The 22,292-nt window shown below is 53.5% G+C and overlaps 8 protein-coding genes across 8 annotated transcripts; 5 read left to right on the top strand and 3 right to left on the bottom strand.

The window, feature by feature from the left end:
• Positions 1-656: 656 nt before the first annotated feature.
• Positions 657-1,335, top strand: J4E83_004966 (uncharacterized protein; the record flags this gene model as incomplete). Its single annotated transcript, XM_049331890.1, has 2 exons — positions 657-888; positions 953-1,335. 2 exons carry the CDS (start codon positions 657-659, stop codon positions 1,333-1,335), a joined length of 615 nt encoding a protein of 204 aa, XP_049188985.1.
• A 143-nt stretch (positions 1,336-1,478) lies between these two features.
• On the bottom strand, positions 1,479-6,119 carry J4E83_004965 (uncharacterized protein; the record flags this gene model as incomplete). The annotated part of the gene is made up of 4 exons (XM_049331889.1): positions 1,479-2,239; positions 2,293-2,686; positions 3,111-3,309; positions 3,679-6,119. The coding sequence occupies 4 exons, from the start codon at positions 6,117-6,119 to the stop codon at positions 1,479-1,481; spliced, it is 3,795 nt and encodes a 1,264-aa protein (XP_049188984.1).
• Positions 6,120-7,814: 1,695 nt separating this feature from the next.
• Positions 7,815-10,400, bottom strand: J4E83_004964 (uncharacterized protein; the record flags this gene model as incomplete). The annotated part of the gene is made up of 1 exon (XM_049331888.1): positions 7,815-10,400. One exon carries the CDS (start codon positions 10,398-10,400, stop codon positions 7,815-7,817), a length of 2,586 nt encoding a protein of 861 aa, XP_049188983.1.
• Positions 10,401-10,624: 224 nt separating this feature from the next.
• J4E83_004963 (uncharacterized protein) lies at positions 10,625-11,127 on the top strand (the record flags this gene model as incomplete). The annotated part of the gene is made up of 4 exons (XM_049331887.1): positions 10,625-10,632; positions 10,743-10,821; positions 10,955-11,044; positions 11,098-11,127. 4 exons carry the CDS (start codon positions 10,625-10,627, stop codon positions 11,125-11,127), a joined length of 207 nt encoding a protein of 68 aa, XP_049188982.1.
• Positions 11,128-11,780: 653 nt separating this feature from the next.
• J4E83_004962 (uncharacterized protein) lies at positions 11,781-13,318 on the top strand (the record flags this gene model as incomplete). The annotated part of the gene is made up of 3 exons (XM_049331886.1): positions 11,781-11,850; positions 12,037-12,895; positions 12,952-13,318. 3 exons carry the CDS (start codon positions 11,781-11,783, stop codon positions 13,316-13,318), a joined length of 1,296 nt encoding a protein of 431 aa, XP_049188981.1.
• Positions 13,319-13,603: 285 nt separating this feature from the next.
• Positions 13,604-16,065, bottom strand: J4E83_004961 (uncharacterized protein; the record flags this gene model as incomplete). The annotated part of the gene is made up of 4 exons (XM_049331885.1): positions 13,604-15,361; positions 15,417-15,481; positions 15,512-15,691; positions 15,741-16,065. 4 exons carry the CDS (start codon positions 16,063-16,065, stop codon positions 13,604-13,606), a joined length of 2,328 nt encoding a protein of 775 aa, XP_049188980.1.
• A 1,762-nt stretch (positions 16,066-17,827) lies between these two features.
• On the top strand, positions 17,828-20,318 carry J4E83_004960 (uncharacterized protein; the record flags this gene model as incomplete). Its single annotated transcript, XM_049331884.1, has 4 exons — positions 17,828-17,919; positions 18,350-18,392; positions 18,442-18,920; positions 19,202-20,318. 4 exons carry the CDS (start codon positions 17,828-17,830, stop codon positions 20,316-20,318), a joined length of 1,731 nt encoding a protein of 576 aa, XP_049188979.1.
• Positions 20,319-20,883: 565 nt separating this feature from the next.
• J4E83_004959 (uncharacterized protein) lies at positions 20,884-22,157 on the top strand (the record flags this gene model as incomplete). Its single annotated transcript, XM_049331883.1, has 2 exons — positions 20,884-21,318; positions 21,384-22,157. 2 exons carry the CDS (start codon positions 20,884-20,886, stop codon positions 22,155-22,157), a joined length of 1,209 nt encoding a protein of 402 aa, XP_049188978.1.
• Positions 22,158-22,292: the final 135 nt, after the last annotated feature.

Genomic DNA, 22,292 nt, shown 5'->3' with positions numbered 1-22,292 from the left:
GCTTACCAGATCTCTGCGAGATTTTAAGACAGGCGAAAGGGCTTACGGTTGACTTATATGCACTCAGCATGGAAAGCTGTAGCCGTGGACCAATAGCAATGCGATAGCCGTGGTCCCAACCGTGACGAGCCTGTAGCAGAGAAACGTGGTCTGCACTAATTCATGCTCGAGGTGGAGGGTAACTGTACGCGGAAGAAAGGACGCGATCACAATGTGGATCGTATGAAGGCAAGAGACGTGACGAGAAATGACGTTGAAGTGGAGCGAAGACGCGTGCCGCACACGCGCTGGACCCCTGACGCTTATCTTATCGCGTGTCTGCACGTTTCCATGGCAAATCCAACTCGCGCAGGTCGCAGCTGGTATCCTTCGTCTCTCCCATCTCAAACGTGTTCATCAGCATACGATTCTAAGCTCTCGACATGACATCTCTGGGCAGCATCTCGACCGAGCCACCCCTCCTTCCTGTTTGATCGTTCGCACCAGCGGCGAAGCGGGGCTGCGGAGCTCCCACCTGCCCCTTGCGGGGTACACTTCATAATGATGTATAGGCTAACGACGACTTTTGAGCCTCTGAGAAAGTTCTAGGTGTTCAAATTGGATACAAAAGTTCGCGTCTCTCGACACACCGTCCTCGCATTCAATTCATCGCAAACATGTCCGCCGCTCAAGCGCTCCGCCAAAAGCAAGCCCCGATCAAGGACGGGTACCGCAGCGACCCTTCTTCCGCCATTGTCACCCTCAAATCCACGGGCTCGCTCGACGACCATTCGATAACATGCAAGCTGTCCGATAGCTCAGCTGTGAAGGAAGCGCATAGGGTAGCCGGTCTGCACCAAAAGGCTGGCGGTGACGACCCAGCGATATCCGGCGAACTATGCTCTGGTGGTAAGCAATGTCTCTATCGGAATTATACGTGATACACGTGCTGACTTGATGCGCCGTCAATTAGACATGCTTCTCGACGCCCTCGTAGCCTGCTCAGGCGTCACCCTAAAAGCCGTCGCTACCGCCCTCGGTATACCCATCGCCTCCGGCACCGTCACCGCAGAAGGGGATTTGGATTTCAAAGGCACACTGGGCGTAGACAGGACGGCTCCCGTCGGCATAACAGGCATACGGTTGGAGTTTGCGGTCAAGTTTGGAGAGAGGGAAGACGGCAGGGAGGTCACCGAGGAAGAGATCGAGAAGCTGGGCAAGTTGACAGAGAGGTATTGTGTGGTGCTGCAGACGCTGGTACATAAACCTACTATTGCTGTCAGGCTGGCTGGGAGTGGTGGCGGGAAAGAGGGCGACGGTGTCAGTAGGGAGGTGTCGCATAAGAGCGAATTGTAGCTACGGAACGTAAGTTGATTTGGGTGACGCTATCTAGCTGAATATAACAGAGTACATTCAGTACCTCCACATTGCAACTAGGTACTTCCACACATCGCTATATCTCATCAACAAGCCAATGCTTCTCCCCTTTCCATCCCAACCTATCTCATATTGATAGGATGAATCTCGCCATCATAGTCATCATACATCTGATAAGGCGATGGGACGAACCTCTCACTAAGCTTCAAACGATGCCACTCGTTGTTATAGTACTCCTCAAAGTCCTCCGGAGACACCAGGTTCAAACGGCTCTGCAACATCATACTCGGTAGACGGTGGCCGTCCTCACCGTACTTCGGGTCTTGCAGCCTCTCGCCAGTGTAGATGATGAGGCAGAAGAGGTGCGTAGGCAACAGCGGCTTGCCGTCCTTGCGAGCAATGATCAGAGTGCCGGTCTTAGTCTTCTGGGTAGGCGGGTTGAGCATCGCCGCGTTGTGGTTCTCCCGACGGGACTCGACGTCGCGGTCGCGCCAGGAGAGCGCAGGGGGCTCTTTCCGGATGATCAATGGAATGCCGACTTTATCGGCGACTGGGCAGGGGACCTGAGAATCTTTGCTCAGGATGGAGCGCGGCTCGATCTGGCTCTCATATGTAGGATGGCCGAAGAATAGCTTGTCGCCCACGCAAGTGAGGCGCACGGCAAGGACACCACCCGTCTTCCTCGATATGACCTCCTTCGCTCGCAAGCTATCTTTGTAGTGGTTCTTTCTCAGGGCGTCCACAGCGTGACGGAAGTCTGCCGGTGTGCAGTTGAGATCGGAGGTTTTGCGTCTGTCTTCGGGACAATGACAGCCCCAGGCAAGGACGTGACCTTTGCCGTGGAGTCGCGCAAGCTCAGGATCGATGTCCATCAAGCTCTTGTCTGTATTGAGTCAGTACATTTCTCGTGCGACTTGTACAAAGATATTGACGAACTGATTGGTATATCCTCCGGCAGAGGCTCTTCGAAAGATCCCAGGTTTCTCGTAAAGAGCAATCCGAGATGCTTTCCAGCGATGTGCCTCTTAGTCGTGTAATCGGTGCTGTCTTCCTCAAAGTATCCTATGGGGTTGTTGCGATTGTTGCAATTTACCCCATAAAACTCGAAGCCCAGCTCTTGCACGTAGGCTTTCTTGGGTGACGGGATCTTGGCGTTGTAGGTGCCAGGCTCGAACAGAGTCCACTCGAAGCGAGGCGCCTCTTCATCTTTCGGGAAGACAATGATGCTGTAGTGCTTTTGACTGGGACGGTTGTTCATGTGCTCGCTGAAGGACTTGCAGATGAGCTTGTGAACTTTCCAATCGGCCTTTTGGCACCGCTTGGAGCAGTACTGGATTCCATTGCAGGCGACACATCTGAGCTTGCCTTCGTCAGGGCATAGCGCGCAGTGGGCAACCATGATTCCGATGAGTTCTTGTAAGGTTTTTGAGTTCAATTGAGGGGAATTGAGGTGTGAGGTGTGAAGAATTGAGGCGTGGTGCCGCTACAACAAGGGGAGTATGACGAGAAAACGACCTGGCATTTCCTCGGCAACGCGGAAGTGGGGCTGACGCGTCAGGCTCCTGAAACGTGGCCCAATTAAGCTAGTGACCACGCGCATGCACGTGAGGACGCGATTTCTCATAATTCGGGCGAACCATCTAACTACGCGGTCGCACACCCACGTTTAGCAAATTCGCATCGAGCTTTGAGACAACACAGAATCATATTCGCTACACGGAATAAAGCGCTGATCATTAACGAATCTCAAAAACCATCGAAGGAATGACTCCCTTTGCATCTTCACTTTGGTTTACATCTTCACTTTGGTACTGGATCGCCTCGCCGTCCATCATGCCATGAATGTAGCATTCGCCGAGAAAGGTGTAAGAGTAGTACCCTTCTTTGCCGAGCCTGTCGCGCAGATTATCCCGGACTGTCTTACCGTATTCCTTGGCCTCATCGTCCGTCAACCTGGTATTGTTCAATCGATGGCGCCATCTAGGCACTATTGTTCCTGGTGTACCCGTTTCGTGATCGCCTCTGTTTCTAGTCTGATGACTCATCTTCTGATCGTGTTCTTCGGTGGCATTTGGGTCCTCGATGTCGTGGTATTCTTCGGTGGTATCTCATCCCTCGATATCATTCTGTTCTTCGGTGATATCAGGTTCCTCGAAATCATTCTGTTGTTCGGTGTGGTTGATTGGTGTGATGTCCCAACCTGGGAAGCTTTGTATAACACTCACACGAAGAGACTCCGCAAAACTCAGCACCCGCCCGAACATACCGCGTCTAGTCATCTCGTTGCGTCGGGTTATCTCGTCGCGTCTGTTCGTCTCGTACTGATCCTTGAGAACCTGATACTCTTCAAGCAGCTGTTGTCTCAGTTGTTGTTCACGATCATTCTTTTTTTGAATGACGACCTGCTTCCAACATCGTCCAGCGACAAGCGCAAGTTCGAATTCCCACCAGTCTATTGGGAAGACCTCTTTGGAAGCCGTCGAACCAGTACCTCCAGTAGCCACAGCTGCACCAGAAGCAGATTGAGGCAATTTCGCAGCAGATTTCGATTTCCTCTGTGCTTGTACCGTGCGGGCTGCCGCTTCCGCTTCTTGCTTGTTCATCTGCTTCCTTAAATGATCGTCCATCTGTTCTTTGCCTGGTCTTTTCATTCTCTTTGTCGGACATTCCTTCCGCTCCTTCATCTCCTCTTCGATGCGGCTCCACGCTTTCTTGCGCTCTTCGATACGCCAGGATTTGAATTCGGCTGTGGCATGCGTCAAGATGCGTAGAAGGACGCCACTGATGCTTTGGTTGTCTGTGACCGTCCTTTTGGCAGGGTCAAAGCCGTGGCTGCGCATGTAGTCGGTAGTTTTGAGCCATTTCCGGCAGAGTTTAGCCATTTCTTTGTCTTTCCATCTTTGCCGCTGTCGTTTGCGTGCAATGTACTGCTTCAGAGTCTTGACTACAGTATTCTTGATGTGCTCTAGCTCGTGATTCATTTCCTCGTCGAACTGCTCTATAGACTTCTCGGAGCTTTCCCGCAATACGACAGGAACGCTGCATCCATATAGTATACAGACGAGGTCGCCCTTCTGAACATCTTTGCCGACTATACCCAGCTTCCGCGTCTTGGTACGTACAAGTGCGCGATTCCAGGTGACGGCTTGCACACGTCGACAAAATTGAGCGACAACGGAGTTGCGTTCGTACTCAATGAGTGCAGTAGTATCAATGGCGCCACTTCCAAGACCGCCCTTCCTGAAAGATTCTTGGCAAGCCCGCGAGTAGTACACGGGTGGGTTCTTACCATCCTTTCCGCGGTTGGCGACAAGCGTTCGCCAAAACGGATCAGGCGGAAGCTTTTCGGCATCTTTCCAATCCACAAGATCAGCCCATTGTTTTGGGACTTGCCCGTTACGAGCCACCTGTGTGACCTCTTCGATAACGTCGAGCTTGAAGCCACGTACATACATACTGTACTGCTGTGCTTCCGGACGCTTCCGAAATCGGAGCGCTTTCATGTCTACGCCTCTGCTTTCGGCGGCAGAGTAGTTGCGGTGCGTAGAACTAGGAAGACCCACCAGATGATCGGCATTTATGCGACTCATTTTGGGGCCGCTTGTTCCAGGCCTTTGATCCATGGCAAACGGCGCGTTTGAGAGTTGAGGTACCCAGGAAGGTAGTCTTATGTCTTCAAGTCTAAAAGCGGCTTCCTGGGCGGCTTTTAGAGACGCTGCTTTGCGGGCGGCTACTTCCACAGGCGTCACCGTGACTGTTGAAGTAGCAGCTCCAGGTTGAGAGGATGGATGCGTTACAGAGGCTTGTCGTAGTTCTTTGAGTTTAGCTTCTTTCTTCTTCCTCCTTCTTTCCTTCTTCTGATGCCTTTGTTTTGCTTCCCGATTCTGCTGGAGTTTCCTCCCCTCTATTGCCCACGGACGACAGATAACATCCAACGCGCGACTCGAGTTCCCAATCATAGAACGCTCGATGGAAAACTGGATGAACTCTTTGCAAACATCTACATATGGTAACATGTAGTTGACGTTATAGCTTTTGCGTTGCGTGTATACCTCGAGACTTTCCTGGGCGCTTCTCGATGCATCAATGGCGCGGCTACTCACAGCACGCGGTGTGGTGTCTCTTGCGATCGCAAGCAGCGCATAGATTGTGTCGTGAGGTATGGTAGTATCGAAGATAGTCAGACTTGACACTAGATATTCCAGACTCAACAGAGGTTGTATATGATTCCTCGAATCACCGAAGTCGTCGTACGTCTCAGGGGGTGTATGTGAATCGCTGTCTTCGCTTTTAATACTCTCGGTCTCGCTGTCGCTCTCTGAATCAGTTGCTGAGTAGGGTCTCGTGTCGGTGAACATCTTGGGGTGGCGTACTTCGACTTTTTTCCAATCCCGAAATAACCGTTCAGTAGCATCAACGAGCAAGCTTGCACCAAGTGCGGAGACGTAGTCGAAGTAGCTGGGAATGTACTGATCCTGTCTATCTTTCCTCATGACTTCAGACAGACGATGCGTGGCTGTCTCCACCTCTACAAAGAGCTCGACTGCGATAGCGAACTTCTTCCACGAAATTCTGTCGGTTCCACAGTAGATGATAGGCTTTCGCGCTAGCGCCAGTTCTTGAACGACCCAACGTCGAGAAAACCAAGGTCGTTGCATCAGGTCCAGTAGAGCAATCCATTTCCTGCTAGCATCTTTGCTGTCACAAAGTGTGTCGAAGCTTTGCAGGTTCAGAACCTCGTGCTTGATGAAGCTCAGTGCCATAGTACTGGATTCGGTTGCTGGACCAAGCCATATGCAAACCCGAGAAGCATTTCCATAGATAATGTTCATCATCTCGACCTGGTGGTTCTTCTCGTGCAGACTACGGGGGTCAGTCTAACCCTACCTCGTAGAATAGCCAAACGTACTCATCTTGATCGATGCAAACCATGTCAATCCAGAGGTAGCGGCTATGATACCCATAGCGAAGTGCCTTCATGGCCGCCACAAGATTTGGGCTCACAGTTTTCATGTGTAGCGTCCCATCCCGGTAAATTCCGATGTAGTCGGTCTTGCCTGCGGTGCCCCAACACCACGATAAAGCCTCATACGGCGGCGTCTCATCTCCAACCGGCGTGATCAGTTTACACTGGATTTGCGCATCGAGACTAGGACTGGGTAAGAGTTGCAATATTCGTATAGCCCCTTGCCTGCGTGGTAGAGGTCTATAGTGATACGTTTCATGCTCAGGTGGCTTTTCTCCCGTTCCGGTCCTCGATTCGTGGTTGGAGGCGCTCATCTTGAAAAAAACTACAAAATACTGGCTCCGAAGTTTGGGTGTTTAGCTTCAAATGTGCACAGTGGGCGAATGGGTAGTCCAACAGCTCTTATCATCTTTATCCAAGGCAGAATGCCAACCCCCCTGGTCAAATGCTCTGCATGTTGGGAATGACACTCTACAAGGAGCCTAGAGCGGGCGAGTGCATCAGGCAGGTTCCATGACCATTCCGGTAGAAATGAGCGATGGCAGATGCCGATAACATTGCCATCTAGGGCATGATTGGATGGGCATTCAAGCTCGGTGGGAGGCATGTGCGTGCATGCTGTTCACGCACGGCGCGTACGGAGTGTGGTATGGCATAAGAACGAGTAACAGAGGTTTGTGAAAGCCTTCGTAGCCTTGTGGGTGATCATCGAATCCAGCTGCAAAGTTCTAATGTTACACTGCATATTCGAGTCTTCAGCCCTGGCGCATATTCTCAGGATCGTGCCGGGAGGCTGAGATAGCGAATGTATCCACGGTGACAGCGCGCGCCGGGAAAGCGCTTGATGACAGGATAGTAGCCGACTAGATCCTCAGCATTGTGTTTTGAAAAGCGGTGATCTCAAGCCAAAGCTATTCAATAGGGTAGTAATCAGTCTGGCGAACGAAAGGCTGGCGATTATCAGCCACTGCTCGAGTTATGAGAGCTGAGAAGGCTGAAAACGCGGGATGAAAGACCTGTTTACGGCCACACGAGCAGCATTCCCGCGTGGTCTGATCTAGCTACTGCCGTACCTGGAGAGTAGCGGTGAGTAATGCATGGGTAGCATTTCAGCCAGTGGTGCGCGGAAACGATCCATGTCGAGAACGAAGGTGGGTGTGTGTGAAGCTGAGGTCCTGTAGTCTTCATGAGGCGTGTACTAGCGCCTCCCGCTTTCACCCAAGCGACGGCTCCACGCGCCCGCACCTCCACCCGTTCCGTCTCTTCGGACTTCTGAATCCATACAGCTTGAAGAACTGCGGCAGTTATTTTGCGCAATGTTAGAGTAGTGGAAGAAAATTGTGAGCAAGGTATGGCGAATCATCGAAAGCATTAGTCCAGATCCGGGATCTAAGTAAGCGATAAAAAGTTACTGTTGTATATTCTTTACGTATCATGGCGAGGCCAGGCCTTCAGCTCGTTATTCTTAGTCGCCGGCGTAAGGGCCGCTTCATCACTCCTTACCGTTGTCGATTTGGACGCGCGGGACGACTGTGGTAGAAGAGGGCTGCGGCTCAGAACCGGGTTCGATGGCTTTGGCCTGCTTCTTGAAGTGTTTCTGCAGCTGTGCTATGGCCGCATTGTCGTCTTGCTTGACAGCCGTGTGGCTTTCCTGGTCGCGATCCCTCCAGTTCGGGCCCAGAATCTCACCAAGGCTGATGGAAGCTCTGCGCTTGATGTTCCGTCTCATACGTGGGTGCCACATGTGATCATGCACCATGCCCTTGCCGAAGAGTTGAGGCTCCCGCAGTAGCGGACTGCCCCATATCTTGTTGACCTCGTGAACGTATCGCGCATAGGGGAGCGTGTTGGACCTCTCCACCACTCTATTTTCTCTCTTTTTGGAGCGACCATGGCCAAACATGTTTATGAACTGCGACTGCAAGGCTTTGAGTACGGTATGGTAGTGAACAAAGACGCCGAGATTTCGTAGATGCACAAGGATCCGTAGACCTGCGCTCCACTCTAATCGGCGTAGCATCCGGCGCTGCAGCAACCGACGACGGTAATGCTTCTTGGCTAGCGTCGGGCCCAGCATGGACTGTTCGAGAGGTGCGTTTGGCAGGAGTCCAGCTTTGAAGCCCCAGATGATGAGACTTTGCTGAAGGGAGGGGGCGAACAGTCGTCGAACGGGGTGCAACGGATTCTCGCGCTGTGTGACCGTCGTTGGGAAGTGAAAGTAGTGATATCGTTCAGGGTATGCAGCACGCAGTTTCGCTGTTGCCGGTTCGAGAAATGGTGATTTTGGCAACGTGCTGAACTGGTAACTGCTTCTCGGTGCATACCAGCAAAGAAGCCAGAGTAAAAGTCTTCTAAGCTCCCTAAACCTTCCAACCATGCCAAATCTGCGTACGATCTCGCGCCATTGGAGTGGAGAGATGGGGGCTAGACCGTTCTCTAGGATCATGACGAATACACGCGCGACGAAACGCAAGTCATCGAATCGGTCACTGACAGGCTTGTGTCCTCGTTGCCGACGACGCAATAGGCTGCGAATGGCCATGATTGATTCAGGCGACACCATGATGCCGCGAGCACGCATGTCTTGGAGCACTTCCACGACATGCTTCTGTCCAGAGCGTTTAATGTAGACTTGCAAGAGCAGGTTCCAAGACTCTTGACTAGAGTCATTGTGGAAGAGCGTTAGAATGGCAAGTGTGCGCTGGACCTGCGCATAATCGTCGTTGTCAAGATAGTGCTCGAGCAGCTTGCGTTGCATTTCCACGTCGCCAAAGACGTCCGGATGCTGGTCGCTTTGCAGCATACTGCGCACCAGTTGCCACTTCTGCTCCATTGCGAACGTCTCCAGTGCCAAAGAGAAGACGCAGCCCTGCAGGGCAATGCCTGCTTGCCTGAGCTCTTCGAACCTCATAGGTAGCTCCTCCACCGGTTGTGTTTGCAGTGCCATGGTGAGCACAGCTTGAGGCCCAATCTCGTTGATGCCCACCATAGAGAGACCTTGTATGATGGAAGCCGGTGGAAAGGTACGCGTTGCGAACATGCGGGCGACGAACGAGTCTTCGAATCGGACGGGCGCTGTATCGGGGCCTTCCAAGCGGCGCAGAAGGTTCTCATTGTATTTTGCTGCACCCCGCCTCCACTTCTTCGTCGACCCTTTCGTGTCAAAGTAGACCTCACGAGCTGAATCCTCAACGGTAAACAGCTGGACGAGAGGATGTGACGCGACAGACTCGGACGGCATATCGTTGCGAAGAGTGCAAAGTGCATGCCATCGGCGTGCCGCAGTTATGTCATCCTTCTCAATGAGCGCCGGCACCACCTCGTCGTAGAGGTCCCGCTCATTGCTGTGCTCGTATATCTCCATCAATGCTTCGTATGCGCCGTGCTTGTAAGTGGATCGCCCCTGATGTGCCAGCTGCCGTAGGGGAAGCCGCTGGGGCTTCAGGCTCTTTTGTATCGCGTAGTGATACCTCAACGCGGGCGCTGTTCTCCTCGGAAGCCAGTGGCTCATGACCAGATAGTACAGACCAGGGTATGTCCTGCCTGTTTCATGGAGCAGCTCCTCAGCGTGCTCTATCGCCTTGTCCGCGATCAGGTGGTTCTTCACAAAAGTTCCCCATAAGAATGCGGCATCGGGTGAGTCTTCAGTGGGCAGGCGGTACCCTCGATGGCGGAAGTTCTGCCAGACATTGCGGACACCCTTTTTCCCGTGCAGTCTCTCTTCGCTTGCAAGGATAGCGGCGAGTTGTGCAGGATCGTCTTCCCTTTCCGCTACACGTGCGACGTCGTTTTCAAAGATATCTACGGTCGGGACGAGGGTATCGTTGGACTCGTCACGCTGGAGTGCCTTGAGCACGTGGTCTCGGACTGCCGCGTCTTCGCTTGCATCCTTCATTCGCCTCCATTTCAGCTTGGGTTGCGGTTTCGGCTGGGTGGAGTAGTTGCGGCGGCGTGCTACTGGCGGGCAGCATTTTGTTGCCGCGGAACAGGCTGCGGGGAGTTCGGGGGCATTGACGACGGAGCGAAGGAGTCGCAGGGCTGACGGGCTGGCGAGGAGCCTGTCCAGAGCCGGTGGCATCAACGAGACAGGGGCGGAGGGCGAAATCAATCCATTGGCGTCGCAATCGTCGTGCGTGAACTGAGCATGCGGAAAGTTGTTGCGCCCAAAGCGGCCAAGGGCCTTGGCGGCCGACTTGCTTTCGCCGGCGGATCATTCGACCTCGCGACATCACCAAACTGACCAATCCACGAAACCACCAATTGCCCCCGCACGCCGCGCAATACTCCTCTACACTCTTCAAAATGCCTGGGTACGTCCATCCTCGAGCTTTGGGCCTGGCTGCAGGCCTGAGGGAGCACCGCGACGGCCTCCAGTGCTCCTCCGCCTTTCCGCACAGAGCTGGATACTGACAGTCGGCAGCTGGGTTATGCGCGAGAACAAGGTGCCTTACTGGCAACGCGAGTTCCAGAAGCACGACGGACTGAGGACCTGGGAGAAGGTGCGTACTGAATACACAAGAGGAGGGTTGATGGGGGCATGATGTGGTTAGAGATGATGCGCATGCGGTGCTGGACACATGGCGTGTGGAAGTGAGAAAACACAGGGATAAATGCTGACAGATTGCTTCTTAGGCCCGTGGAAAGTACCTGGTTCCCGGCTTCAAGGTTATCATGTTCAGCAGCCTCGGCGCCAGCATGTACATGATGGGCCGTCTCGTCCTTGTAAGTTCGCACTGGGTTGAATTGAGTGCAACATCATTACTAACTATATTCAGGGACACAAGACCTGGTTCGGCAAGAACTAGACTCCGCACTTCGAGCATGATATCCAGATGGGTGGGACCAATATGAGTCTTCTGCATCAATATACAATCAATCGACAAGCCTTTACCCATTACAACATCTCCTTTGTCAGACCGCATATAACAATCTTCATTGTCTGTTTACGCTATGTTCACTTATTCTGAAGTAATGCTGCCACCCAGCTGCTACGTGGCTGATAAAACACGAATGGCTGTCACTTGCATCGATGACTAGACTGACTTGTGAGATTACGTCTTTGGGTCGACCTTGCGGATACGTGTGAGGCAGCAGACAATTTAGTTACTCCAACTGCAATGGGGCTTGATGTCGAGCTTCCATGGTCATGGCAGAGTGCCCGTTCCTACCAGTGTGGAGTACGGACACAACCAATTCAGATGAGCAGTCTGGCAAACCAATGTCCCCAAGTAGCTAATATCAAAACACCCGACCGAAATCCACAATAAGCTGCACCAGATCCAGGCGCGAAACCAGAAGGTGCTCTGGGGTAGCTTGCCCAGATGCCCCTCCACATGCGTGCTAGTCGCTGTAAAATGAGGTCAGTGCCTGGAACGTGGAACCGAGCCGAGATCCTCCAAACCACCTCCCGCGCCGCCAAATCTCCACGTACGCTCCTTCGTTGTGACGCATCGACGCAATGGCAGACTTCGTCAAGGGTCTCTTCGGTGGCCAAAAGCCTGTCCAGGCTCCAGTTGTTGGTGATGATGGTACGTACACTACATTGCATGCGCGGTCGCGAGGCCACCAGCCTGGGATGCGGGACCACACGAGACCCCTTTGCGATACTCGAATTCTTGACCGGAGATGGAGTCGCGAGGTTATTTTGAGGATGCCATCAGGAATTGCAGAGCTTATCAATATACATAATCAATGGCTGCGCTGACACCAACCAGACTTCGCCGACTACGCAGGTGCTCCTGAGCCCACACCTGCTGCCATCTCGTCCTTCACGACCGGTACCGGTGCAGCGCAAGCCGCTCCTACAGGCCTCGGCGACAACCGGCCCTATACAGCATGGTACCGGGTGTGGGAGCGCACCACCATGGACGACTTCAAGCTGGAGATGTACATCCTGCCATTCCTCGTTGCTCTCATCGCGGTTCACCTCTGGGGCACCAAGCGCAACCGTAGCAAGGCCAAGGCATGGATGAAGGCTCACGCCCCTGTCCTGACCCAAGAGTTCGCCCAAGTCGGCTACACGCGCCCAGACGGAGAGGGAGCGGTTGCAGATGTGGACAGCATGCTCAAGGAGAAGAAGGCCGACGAGTACCAGACCTACGCGACTGGACGCCAGAACGTTGCCTTCGTTGACTTCAGGCTGAGCTACTACAAGCGCGCCAACCCCTTCATGTGGCTGGGAGAGAGCGTCCTTCCCCTGTTCTTCGAAAGTTTCCCGGCACCTAGCGAGCGTCTTGAGGCTACCGCTTACGTTTTCGATGGCCGGGAGACCAAGTTCGCTCCTTCGTACGGTCAGGCCGATGCGAAGAAGGTCACCAACAGCTCTTTCGACGGCTTCGTCTTCGCAATTGTACACAAGGATATCATGAAGCGCATGCGCGATGAGCGCTACGACTTGTCTCTGACCAGCACGCGCGACCACGCCAAGTTGCCTGTCTGGGTCACTGTCATGAGCGAGAGCGCCGAGGTTACCGACATGCTGCTCACACCCGAGCTCATCAAGGCCGTGAACGACGCCGGAGACAGCTTCGAGGCCATCATCGTCAGCGACCAGCCCATCAACGCGCCCAGGACGTAAGTTATCCAGCATCCAATCTCTCTATTCTTTCACCCAAGCTAACATTTCCCAGCCTCGACGAGACCAAGCCTAAGAAGCGCCTCAGCCTCTCCCTGAAATTCGCCTCGGACTACTCCACCACCATGCCCATCTTCCAATACTTCCTCCGTCTTACCGACCAGCTTGCCTCTCATGGACACTTCCGCCCCGAAGCCCTCCGCCGCATCAAGCAAACCCGCGACGAGCAAATCGCCAAGATCAAGAAGGCAGATGATGAGGAGAAGGCTGAGGAGAGGAAGCTTTCGCTTGACAAGGCAAAGAAGGAGATGAGAGACGCCAAGTTGGGTCGTCTCAGCGCCGATGAGCAGCGCAAGTTCCTCGAGAAGGAGAGGGAAAAGAACGCGAGGAAGGGCATGAAGAGGAGTACCGTCAAGGCATAGGGGCCCAACAGGAATAGTAGGGTGGGTGAATGAATGGATACAAAAGTATCTCAGGTATTGCTTGGGTAACGTGGCACATGGGATGATTGTATTAGTATAGGACTAACACGAACTTTGTGTCGTGGAGGCAGAGAGTAGTAATTCATTAATCGCACGCTACTTTACAGACAGAGAAACAACGCGTCGTCGACTGCCAACAGCATGCCATCTTGCAAACTCAAACAACAATAAAAACAAAACGAAACATCGCTGTGAGTTCAGAAAGACTTCCGCAAAACAGCCTTCTCATGCCTTGTGTGCCCTCTCACGCCTACGCATACCGTAGGATCCACCAGGAAGCTCACTCTCCGGCGCCTGCGGTATACCGATATGCGTAGTGAACCCAGTCTCGATAGCGGCTGCGGTCATAACAGCAGTAGGGTTTTGATGCACTGGCCTCGGAGTCTCGAGTCCGGCTGCGTCGAGTGAAAATTTATTGGATACGAAGTTGTCCATGACGGAATGCGGACAGCGAGTTAGGCCACCATGCACGCCTGTGCATTCGAAATGGACATTGCTAGTCCGCGAGGGAGTCGGCGAAGGAGTCGGCGTAGGAGTATGCAGTGCGTAGTAGTCTCTCATCTTCGATAGAAAGTCTTGCGTGGCCGATACCCCACACGAAGTCAAGCCACCGTTCTCGCCCAAACATTCAAGAAAAACACTGTCAGTCGGCAAGGGTGTTGGCGACGGAGTCTGGAGTGCGGCTGCTTTGGACTTACTCATACTCGATAGGGCTTCGTCGGTGTAGGATTGCGGACACCAAGTCAGGCCACCGTTCTCGCCCATGCATTCAATAATGATAGCGTCAGTCGGCCATGAGGTTTCGATTGCAGCTGGACTGGTCTCAGTTGGCATGGATGGGAGGTCGTTTGTGTAGTGTAGTGGACACCATGTCGTGGCACCACCCTCACCCAAGCATTCGGTCATGACACCGACATGCGGCCGCGGAGTCTCGAGTGCGGCTTGGTCGTGCTCAGTTGGCATCGCTTGGAGGGCCTCCGTGTATTGCATCTCAACAAGGCCATCCTCGTTCAACATGGGCTGAACCGATTCATGGCCATCGTAGTGGCCCGGATAAAGTGCCCACGAGGAACATTCGGGGGTGTCGCATGCACAGTAAATCAACCCTTTCCCATCCCCGCAATGGACCAAAAAAGGATGGTAAGAGAGTGGAAACATATATCCCGGTTGGTAGATCAAGAGATTCGCTGGATCGTAGCCGTTTGGACAGCAATAATGAGCGATCTCGTCGTACAGGTAGCCACCACCTGCATCGACTGGCATGTTGGAGTCGCTGGCAGTCGTCAAACCAAGTCCACCTTTGACAACTTCCTTCGCCATCTGCCGAATATGACCCCAGTCCGCGCTGTCTTCACCTAGACTCCACGCCATGATGCCTCCGAGCTTGTACTTGCGGACAATGTTGTCGAATTTCCTTGTGATGAGTTCGGGCGTATCCCATGTCCAGAAGAGGCGGTTCGTGGCATCGAAGTAGTATTGTCCGCCAGCTACTTCGTCAGTAACACCGTGCTTGGCTGCGAGCTGCCATGAAGCTGCTACATCGGCGTCCGTACATCCAGTTCCAAAAGCGTGTTGGCAGGCGCCGTTGCAGTGTTCAGGCGAAGTACCGCAGTGGCCATGCTGAGAACAACAACCTGTTTCGCATTTCGTTCCCTTTTCTGGACCGCAGGTGCCGTCTCGAGATATGGTCAGAGAGGAGGCATCGACGGGATGCATATGAAGTCTCTCAAAGGTCCAGGCGCCAGAGGTGAGTGTGTCTTTGCCTTGGGCATCTTCGGCGACGGCAATGGGACAGTTGAGTGGGCTGGCACTGCAGTCGCCTTGCGTGGTGAAGTATTTGGCGTAGTATGCGAAGCCGAGGTTGAGCTTGGAGGGGGGTGCGCCCATGGCGAGGTAGTCTTTTATGCTGTTTTCGGCATCGATGGCGGAGCTGTGGTGTTTGGTGACTGTGTCTCGGCGGTTCATTAGGTCGTAGCTCATCACCTGGGAGAGTTAGTATGATCTCTGCAAGGTTGGTGTGAGAGATGATGTCACTTACGTTGATGAAATCGACGGATGGCCAGATCTGAGGTCCGGTTGTTCGAGTGTATCCAAGCATGTCAACTACTACTTGTCAGTTGATTTGCTTCAAACATGTATATGATGACTGGCCTTCTTTTCCTGGGACAGCAATCGAAAGCAGCTTCTTTCCAATAGCGGCACGGATGGCAGCCAGTAACTTAGGGAACGCGGCGATCTGGTAAGTCTGATCCCAGTTCGCCACTTGTTTGTAGTCCGCCCCGTTGCCGCCAGGATATTCCCAATCGATGTCTTCTGTTGTGAGCATCGACAAGTAACCAATGTAGGTAGATGATGTACTCACCGACTCCATCTGCTCCAGTCCTGGCAAGCATAGTAGCAACATCAGCGGCAAACGCGAGCATCGATGCGTCGGACTTCGTGGCTTGACAGAAACCAACCGTATCGCCCCAGCCGCCAACAGCAATCATGACCTTTGCGTTGGGGAACTCGGTGCGGATGGTGTGTATGGGAACTTTGGGCTGGAACGTAGCTGTTGCGTTGGCTGGGGCAAAGGCGAGGATGACATGGTCGATGCCAGCTCGATCTCGTGGGTTGTCTGGACGCGTTGGGTGCCATTCGTCTGCGTATATGACAAATCGGGCTGTTGCTGATATTGCGAGTATCATCGACGCAAGAAGCGCCGCGGATGGGAAACGCATGCTGGAGCTGGGATGTACTCAACAGCTTGTGAATGGTCGAATAGAAGACTAATACACAATGGGGTGATGAATGCTACCAAGGTAAGCAATACGTGTTGTCATGGAGAAGATGGAAGCATATCATAGAGATAGATGTCTCCCAATCTGGCCTGTGGCGTCCATCGTAGCTACCTCAACGTGGTGTTTGTTCTTGCAGACTGTCTGAAATGGAAAGAGCAATGATAGTTGAGAGCTCTTTCTGACAACAACTCTAACAGCGAAACTATTCGTTCTCTCGCTCTTCGATAGAAAATAGAATGGCACGACGGAAAGCACAAAAGCCTAACAAAAGAAGTAGGCGTCGGTTGACTAGAAGGTGTAGTACACTCTGTACTGTGTGGCTCTCAATACAGTCGCCTTCCTAGTTAACCCGACGTGAAGAAGAGGAAGTCTTGCAAAGAAGCGGGGAATTCATCGTAATAGCAACATTCAGTCTGGTGAGCATTGCCATGTGCCGAGTACAACACAAGCTCGCTCGCCGCTTCAGATGCTTGCTGATCTAGAAGGGGAAATGGCGACTGGATAGAGCCTCATGAAGACATGACCTAATGCGCGCTGGAATGGGAAGTCTATAGGCGTCCACGACTATAGTCCAAGCATGAGACTGATCATATAAACAACGATATAGCAGAGATGAGAAGGGTGCAGAGTGTAAGGTTGTGTAGTCGCTCCTACCTATACTGATAGCCGAGATGCAACAAACCAGCGCGATCAACAGCTACTGGACAATTGGAAGTCGTGGCCAGCCAACGTAGATTTCCGCATAAACATGCAACTCCTACATCGAAGCACGTCGCAAATTCCATCGTCATTGGAATCGGGCCCGTCATCCGGTTTCGCAGAAATCATCGGAAATGCTTCGTCGGGCCATCGACTTCCCGAAGCCAAACCCACGTTGGTTCTATATCCTTGTTACAAGTCGTTAGTGTTGCTATGTATGACAACGTATACACAGGGAAAAGTATAGAGAAAAGCGCATTGCAGAAAAAAGAGTCAGATCTTGCAGGAGCTATTTGGAGGCATGCATAGCAGACTGTCCGAACAATAGCGACCATTCGCTCCTGGGTATAGGCTGCTGACATTCTCAGTGCGAACACCGTACAACAGCTACGTGACATTGACAGACCACACAGTCCTTGTAGCACACCAATCCAATCACTAAACTCTCCACAATCACGAAACCGTCGCTGCGGCAGGTGCTGCATGTCAGACGCGGGCGCACGTCGTGGGGACGATGATGCGGACAGCCGTTGAGAACCACGGTTCACATGCGTCGAGTCCACAAGCGACCGGACAGCTCACCCAGTCCGCGTCAATTTGCAGCACCTGGACCGCGATCGATGAACCGTCTCGCACGTGATAGTCCGGCGGATCCGTGATCGTCGGGCCACGCAGCTGCAGCCATGCTTTTCGGGCTGCAGCAATATGGAGCTCTGACCAATTATGACGCGACGAAAACGCGGTGGCTGGGGAGAGGCTTGGAGCTATCAACAGCTGGCCGCGCGCGACATGGATAGGCTGAGCTGAAAATGCCTCTCTTCACGGAGGAGCTGGCGCATCATGCATGAGCAGGCCGTCCGGCCCCAATTGAAGCATACCACGCAACATTGGGATCGGCCCACTGCCAATGGCCATGGGCGTGGAGCTGCAGCCAGGTCGGGGAAGCTCCCGGCAGCTCTGTGGAGCTCCAATGCGACTTGACTCTGGATTGCGACACCAGTTGCTGGCCATTGCCCGGTCAACAGCCGTGCTAAGATCAGTTGCGCGTCCGAAATTACCTCGGTGCGAGAAGCGCCAGGATGTGATGGGTTCTCTGGGGTTGAATCGGTCCATGGGCTGGGAAAAAGGGGAAGCTGATACGCGCTAGTGCTCCGTGTCAATAACGCTAGTCCCAGCTTGAACAGCTCTGCCAAAGCTTCCCAGCCTCCACAACCCTGCGACCATCGATACGCCGACACAACAGTGATCCGACTGACCGCCAATCTACTTGATCCCCCTCCTCGGCCAGCCTGACTCCATCACTCCTCCACCTACACCCCGCTACTGCATCCAATTGCGCATCTTCAAGCTGCTGCACGTCAACACCATAAAGCTGGCGACTCTTCAGTAGATCCTATATCTCCAAATATCTCCACGTGAGACCCTCAAAGGAGCCAAGAAGTTCTTCTTGATTCCTTTCGAATTGTTTTCGAACGGTTCGAAGGGTTTTCAGGAACGAACGACCAGACTCCGGCAAACTGGATTTTGAAGCACGAGTATGCTCTCTCACCGCGAGTGTATAAGCAATTATGCTAATCCACCCAGGTTCCGATCCCCTTCAGTGTCTTCCCGTCTGCGTATCGGAACGCGGAAGTTAAGGAATCTACCAGTGTCCAGGTAGAAGAACAGGAAGCACAGTTCGAGCAACAGGCTTCTCACGGACGGGAAGGTCACGAAGAGGTCCACGAATCCTTCTCCGCTACCGTCCTCCCTCCTCCTCCGGCTCCCCAACAGCAGCAGCAGTTTGAGCAGCAACACCACGACACCCACGTCAAGGAAGAGGTCCGCATCTACGAAGAAGAGCGCCTCCGTCGTCCCCAGCCTCCTCCCCAGCAGCAGTTTCAGCAGGCTCCCCAGCCCCAGCAGTTTCACGCTCAGCAGCCTCCCCAGCACCGTGAGGAGCTACATATCCACGAGCAGACTCGCTACAGACAGCCCGGACAGCACCAGCAGCCCCAGCCCCAGCCTCATTCTCGGCACGTTCAGCGTACTGACCGCGTAGAGTTTGAGCGATCCCACGACCGGTAAGTCCGATCCATTGTTTTGCCAGCGCATCTTCGCACGGATCAGCACAACAGACCAACCCCCTGACTTTAGCGGCACCCAGCCACGCGCTAGCCGCTAACCCCTTTCATCTGTTGTTGTCCTAGCGACATGCAGGCCCCACTTTTCCCTCACCTCCTCTAAGCTCTTCCTTGCCCAACCCAAAGCTGACCTTCCTTTCTTCCTTCAGCTACCAACCTCACCCCCAACCTCCTACATCATCCCACTCCCACGTCGAGGTTCAGGACAGGACCTACGATAGACACTTCAATACAGTCCACGGCCCTGCCACCGACTACGCTCCATCCCAAATCGACGTTACTGAACGTCAGATTCGCGAACGTACCCGTCCCATCGTCGCCGGTGCAAGCTACTCGAAGGAGACTTACACCACCAAGCACGACACCTTCCCCAGCAGCAAGCACGTCGAGTCTGTTGCCTCCCACCAGCCATCTGAGGTCCGAGTAGAATCATCTGCTCGTTCCACTGCCGCACCCCCCAAGCACCGCAAGCGTGATATGGGATATTACGACAACGAGGGCCAATACCACTCGCTTCGTCAAGGAATCTCCCACGCCGCTCACAAGGTCGCCGACCGTATCCAACACCCCATCCACCCTCACCGTCACCACCACTCTCACGAGCACTCCTACCCCGGTGCCAAGTACGACGACGACCGTGAAGAGGTAATCGTTAAGGAGAAGTACACTTCGGCTACTCCTTCTGTTGCCCCTGCCCGCCCCGTCCAATCCGGAGCTCCAGTTGAAAGGGTCGTTCGCGTCCACAGCTCCCCAGCCCCAGCCCCTCCCAGGTCCACAGTCTCTGCTGCTGCACCTGCCCACTCCCACTCCATCACCCACGCACCCGCACCCGTCTCTGCTTCTATCGCACCTGTCCCGACTTCTGTCCGTACAGTCCGCAAGATGGCTTCCACCAAGACTATCACCATCCCCTGCCACCACATCCGCATTGGCGATCTCCTGATCCTCCAGGGCCGCCCTTGCCAGGTCATCCGCATCACCACCTCCTCCCAGACTGGCCAGCACCGTTACCTCGGTGTTGACCTGTTCACCAAGCAGCTCCATGAGGAGTCCTCCTTCATCTCCAACCCGGCTCCTTCCGTCGTTGTCCAGAACATGCTCGGACCTGTCTTCAAGCAGTACCGTGTTCTTGACATCCGTGAGGACGGTCGCGTTGTTGCCATGACCGAGTCTGGCGATGTCAAGCAGGGTCTTCCCGTCCTTGACCAGAGCGGTCTCATCTCCCGCCTGACCGAGTCCTTCGACAACGGCCGTGGCAGCGTCCGTATCCTCGTCATCGATGACGATGGTATGGAGATGGCTGTCGACTACAAGGTTGTCCACGGATCCAGGTTGTAGAAACATCTTGTCAATGGTAAGCATCATCACCTTCAATGTCTATCGTCGCGCATCATCTAACATCACTCAGGTCTCATTCAAACGTTCGATCTTCAATCATCCCTTAGGCGTTTGCTTGCTCATGGCCCCTCATCTTATACTTGTGTTCATAACTTTTGCATCGTCACTTGACGGGTAGCATGGCGCTCTCAGGCATCGATCGGTGTCTATCGCTCTCGGTGTTTGGGTCGGTGTTCATGTCTGCTTGTTCGGGTGGTGGAAATATCGGAGCTACATCTGTGGATAGTTAATGAATTGCGTCTCCTTTAACAATCGTCTCATGCATCGTGATGTCTCTGTCTATCTTATGTTGTTGTGATTGCTCCTTCTTAACTCCATCGTCATGTCCTAGTGTTGTCTATCGCCCTAGCTATCCGAGGCTACCCCGCGTTCTCCACGCGCTCCTCCACTTGTCTACCTTATCACCAGCAGTTATACCCGGCCCACACTGTATGCGAACAACGCACGTATCTTGCGTTCCTCCGCGATGTAGTTCACCACATGAAACATCTGACACCTACTCGCCATGCCTCACTCAGACCACTCTCCATCCCCACCACGCGATCACTTTCCCGATCTTCCTGTCTTCCCCGATAACGTACCCACCGCGCCACTTCTCCGCATCTCGCTTCAAAAGTTACTCGACCGTGACGAAGTAGAACAAAACAGGTGTTGGCAAGCATGTCGCGAGTTGGGTTTCTTCTACCTCGACGTACGCAACTCGAATACACATTCAAACAGTGACAGCAACAATGCTACCAATACATCCGCCGTCGACGGCGATGCGCTACTTCAAGATGTGGACAAACTATTTGAAGTAATGCGAGACTTCTACGCTCTAGATGTCTCTGAGAAGATCAAGTACGATTTCAAAGACCAAGGCAGTTACTTTGGTTACAAAGGGTACGGCGAAGGTTACGTCGATAAGCAAGGAACGAAAGACCGGAATGAATTCTACAATGTACATGCTCCCCTTCCTTTTCAACTCGAACATTACTAGCTCAAGTACTAACCCACAACTTCCAGATCTCCAAAGACGATATCCTCGGCCTCAGCGACCCTCTTCCGTCCCCAGCGGTCCTAAACCCACACCGTGACCTATACAAATCCTACATCACCTCTTCCCATGCAATCTGCATGCTCATAACCTCTCTCCTCTCGTCCCGCCTCCCTCTTGCAACAGAGACGAAGTCAGCAGGGGGCCTACCCTCAATCCACCGACTTCATGCCCCATCAGGCGACCAAATCCGCTTCGTCAAAGCACCACCCCAAGAGCAATCACTCAAGGGCGTCGCACTGGGCGAACACACAGATTTCGGCAGCGTGACCGTCCTGTTCAACCGCCTAGGTGGCCTGCAAGTCAGACTGCCATCCCACATCTCCCCTCTCGCACCAACATCCACCTCCCCTCCACCCACAGCCATCGAGAAGAAACTCTGCGAAGACGGCTGGACATACGTGCGTCCCTTACCCGGGCACTGCATCGTCAATCTAGGCGACGCACTCGTCAAGTTCTCCAACGGCGCGTTGAGGAGTAATATTCATCGTGTTGTTGCGCCGCCGGGGGAACAGGGGAGTGTAGAGAGGTATAGTCTTGTGTATTTTTGTCGGCCTGGGGATGATGTTTTGTTGAGGAGTTTGGTGGAGGGAGGAGGGAGTGGGGATGGGGAGGAGGAGGTTACGGCGAAGGAGTGGATATTGAGGAGGGCGTTGGGGAGGAGGAAGGCGGATGGGTGGGAGAAGAGTGGTGGGACGGAGGCGGTTAGTATGGGGGTTAGGAGTGGGGGGATGAGGACGTAATTGAGAAGAGGGGATATGGAGGTATATAAGTAGACGCGATGTTAAGACATCTGCATAGCTAGCTCCAGGGACAAGTTCCGTATCATGATTGCATACAGGGTTCTCTTATTCCGAAAATGGAAGATCGCGAAGTCA

Source organism: Alternaria metachromatica, assembly GCF_023757995.1.
Source record: "Alternaria metachromatica strain BMP 0045 chromosome Unknown scaffold_9, whole genome shotgun sequence".
Classification (NCBI taxonomy): Eukaryota; Fungi; Ascomycota; class Dothideomycetes; order Pleosporales; family Pleosporaceae; genus Alternaria; species Alternaria metachromatica.
Note: the sequence above shows the minus strand (reverse complement) of the source record. Positions and strands in the feature narration are given on the sequence as shown.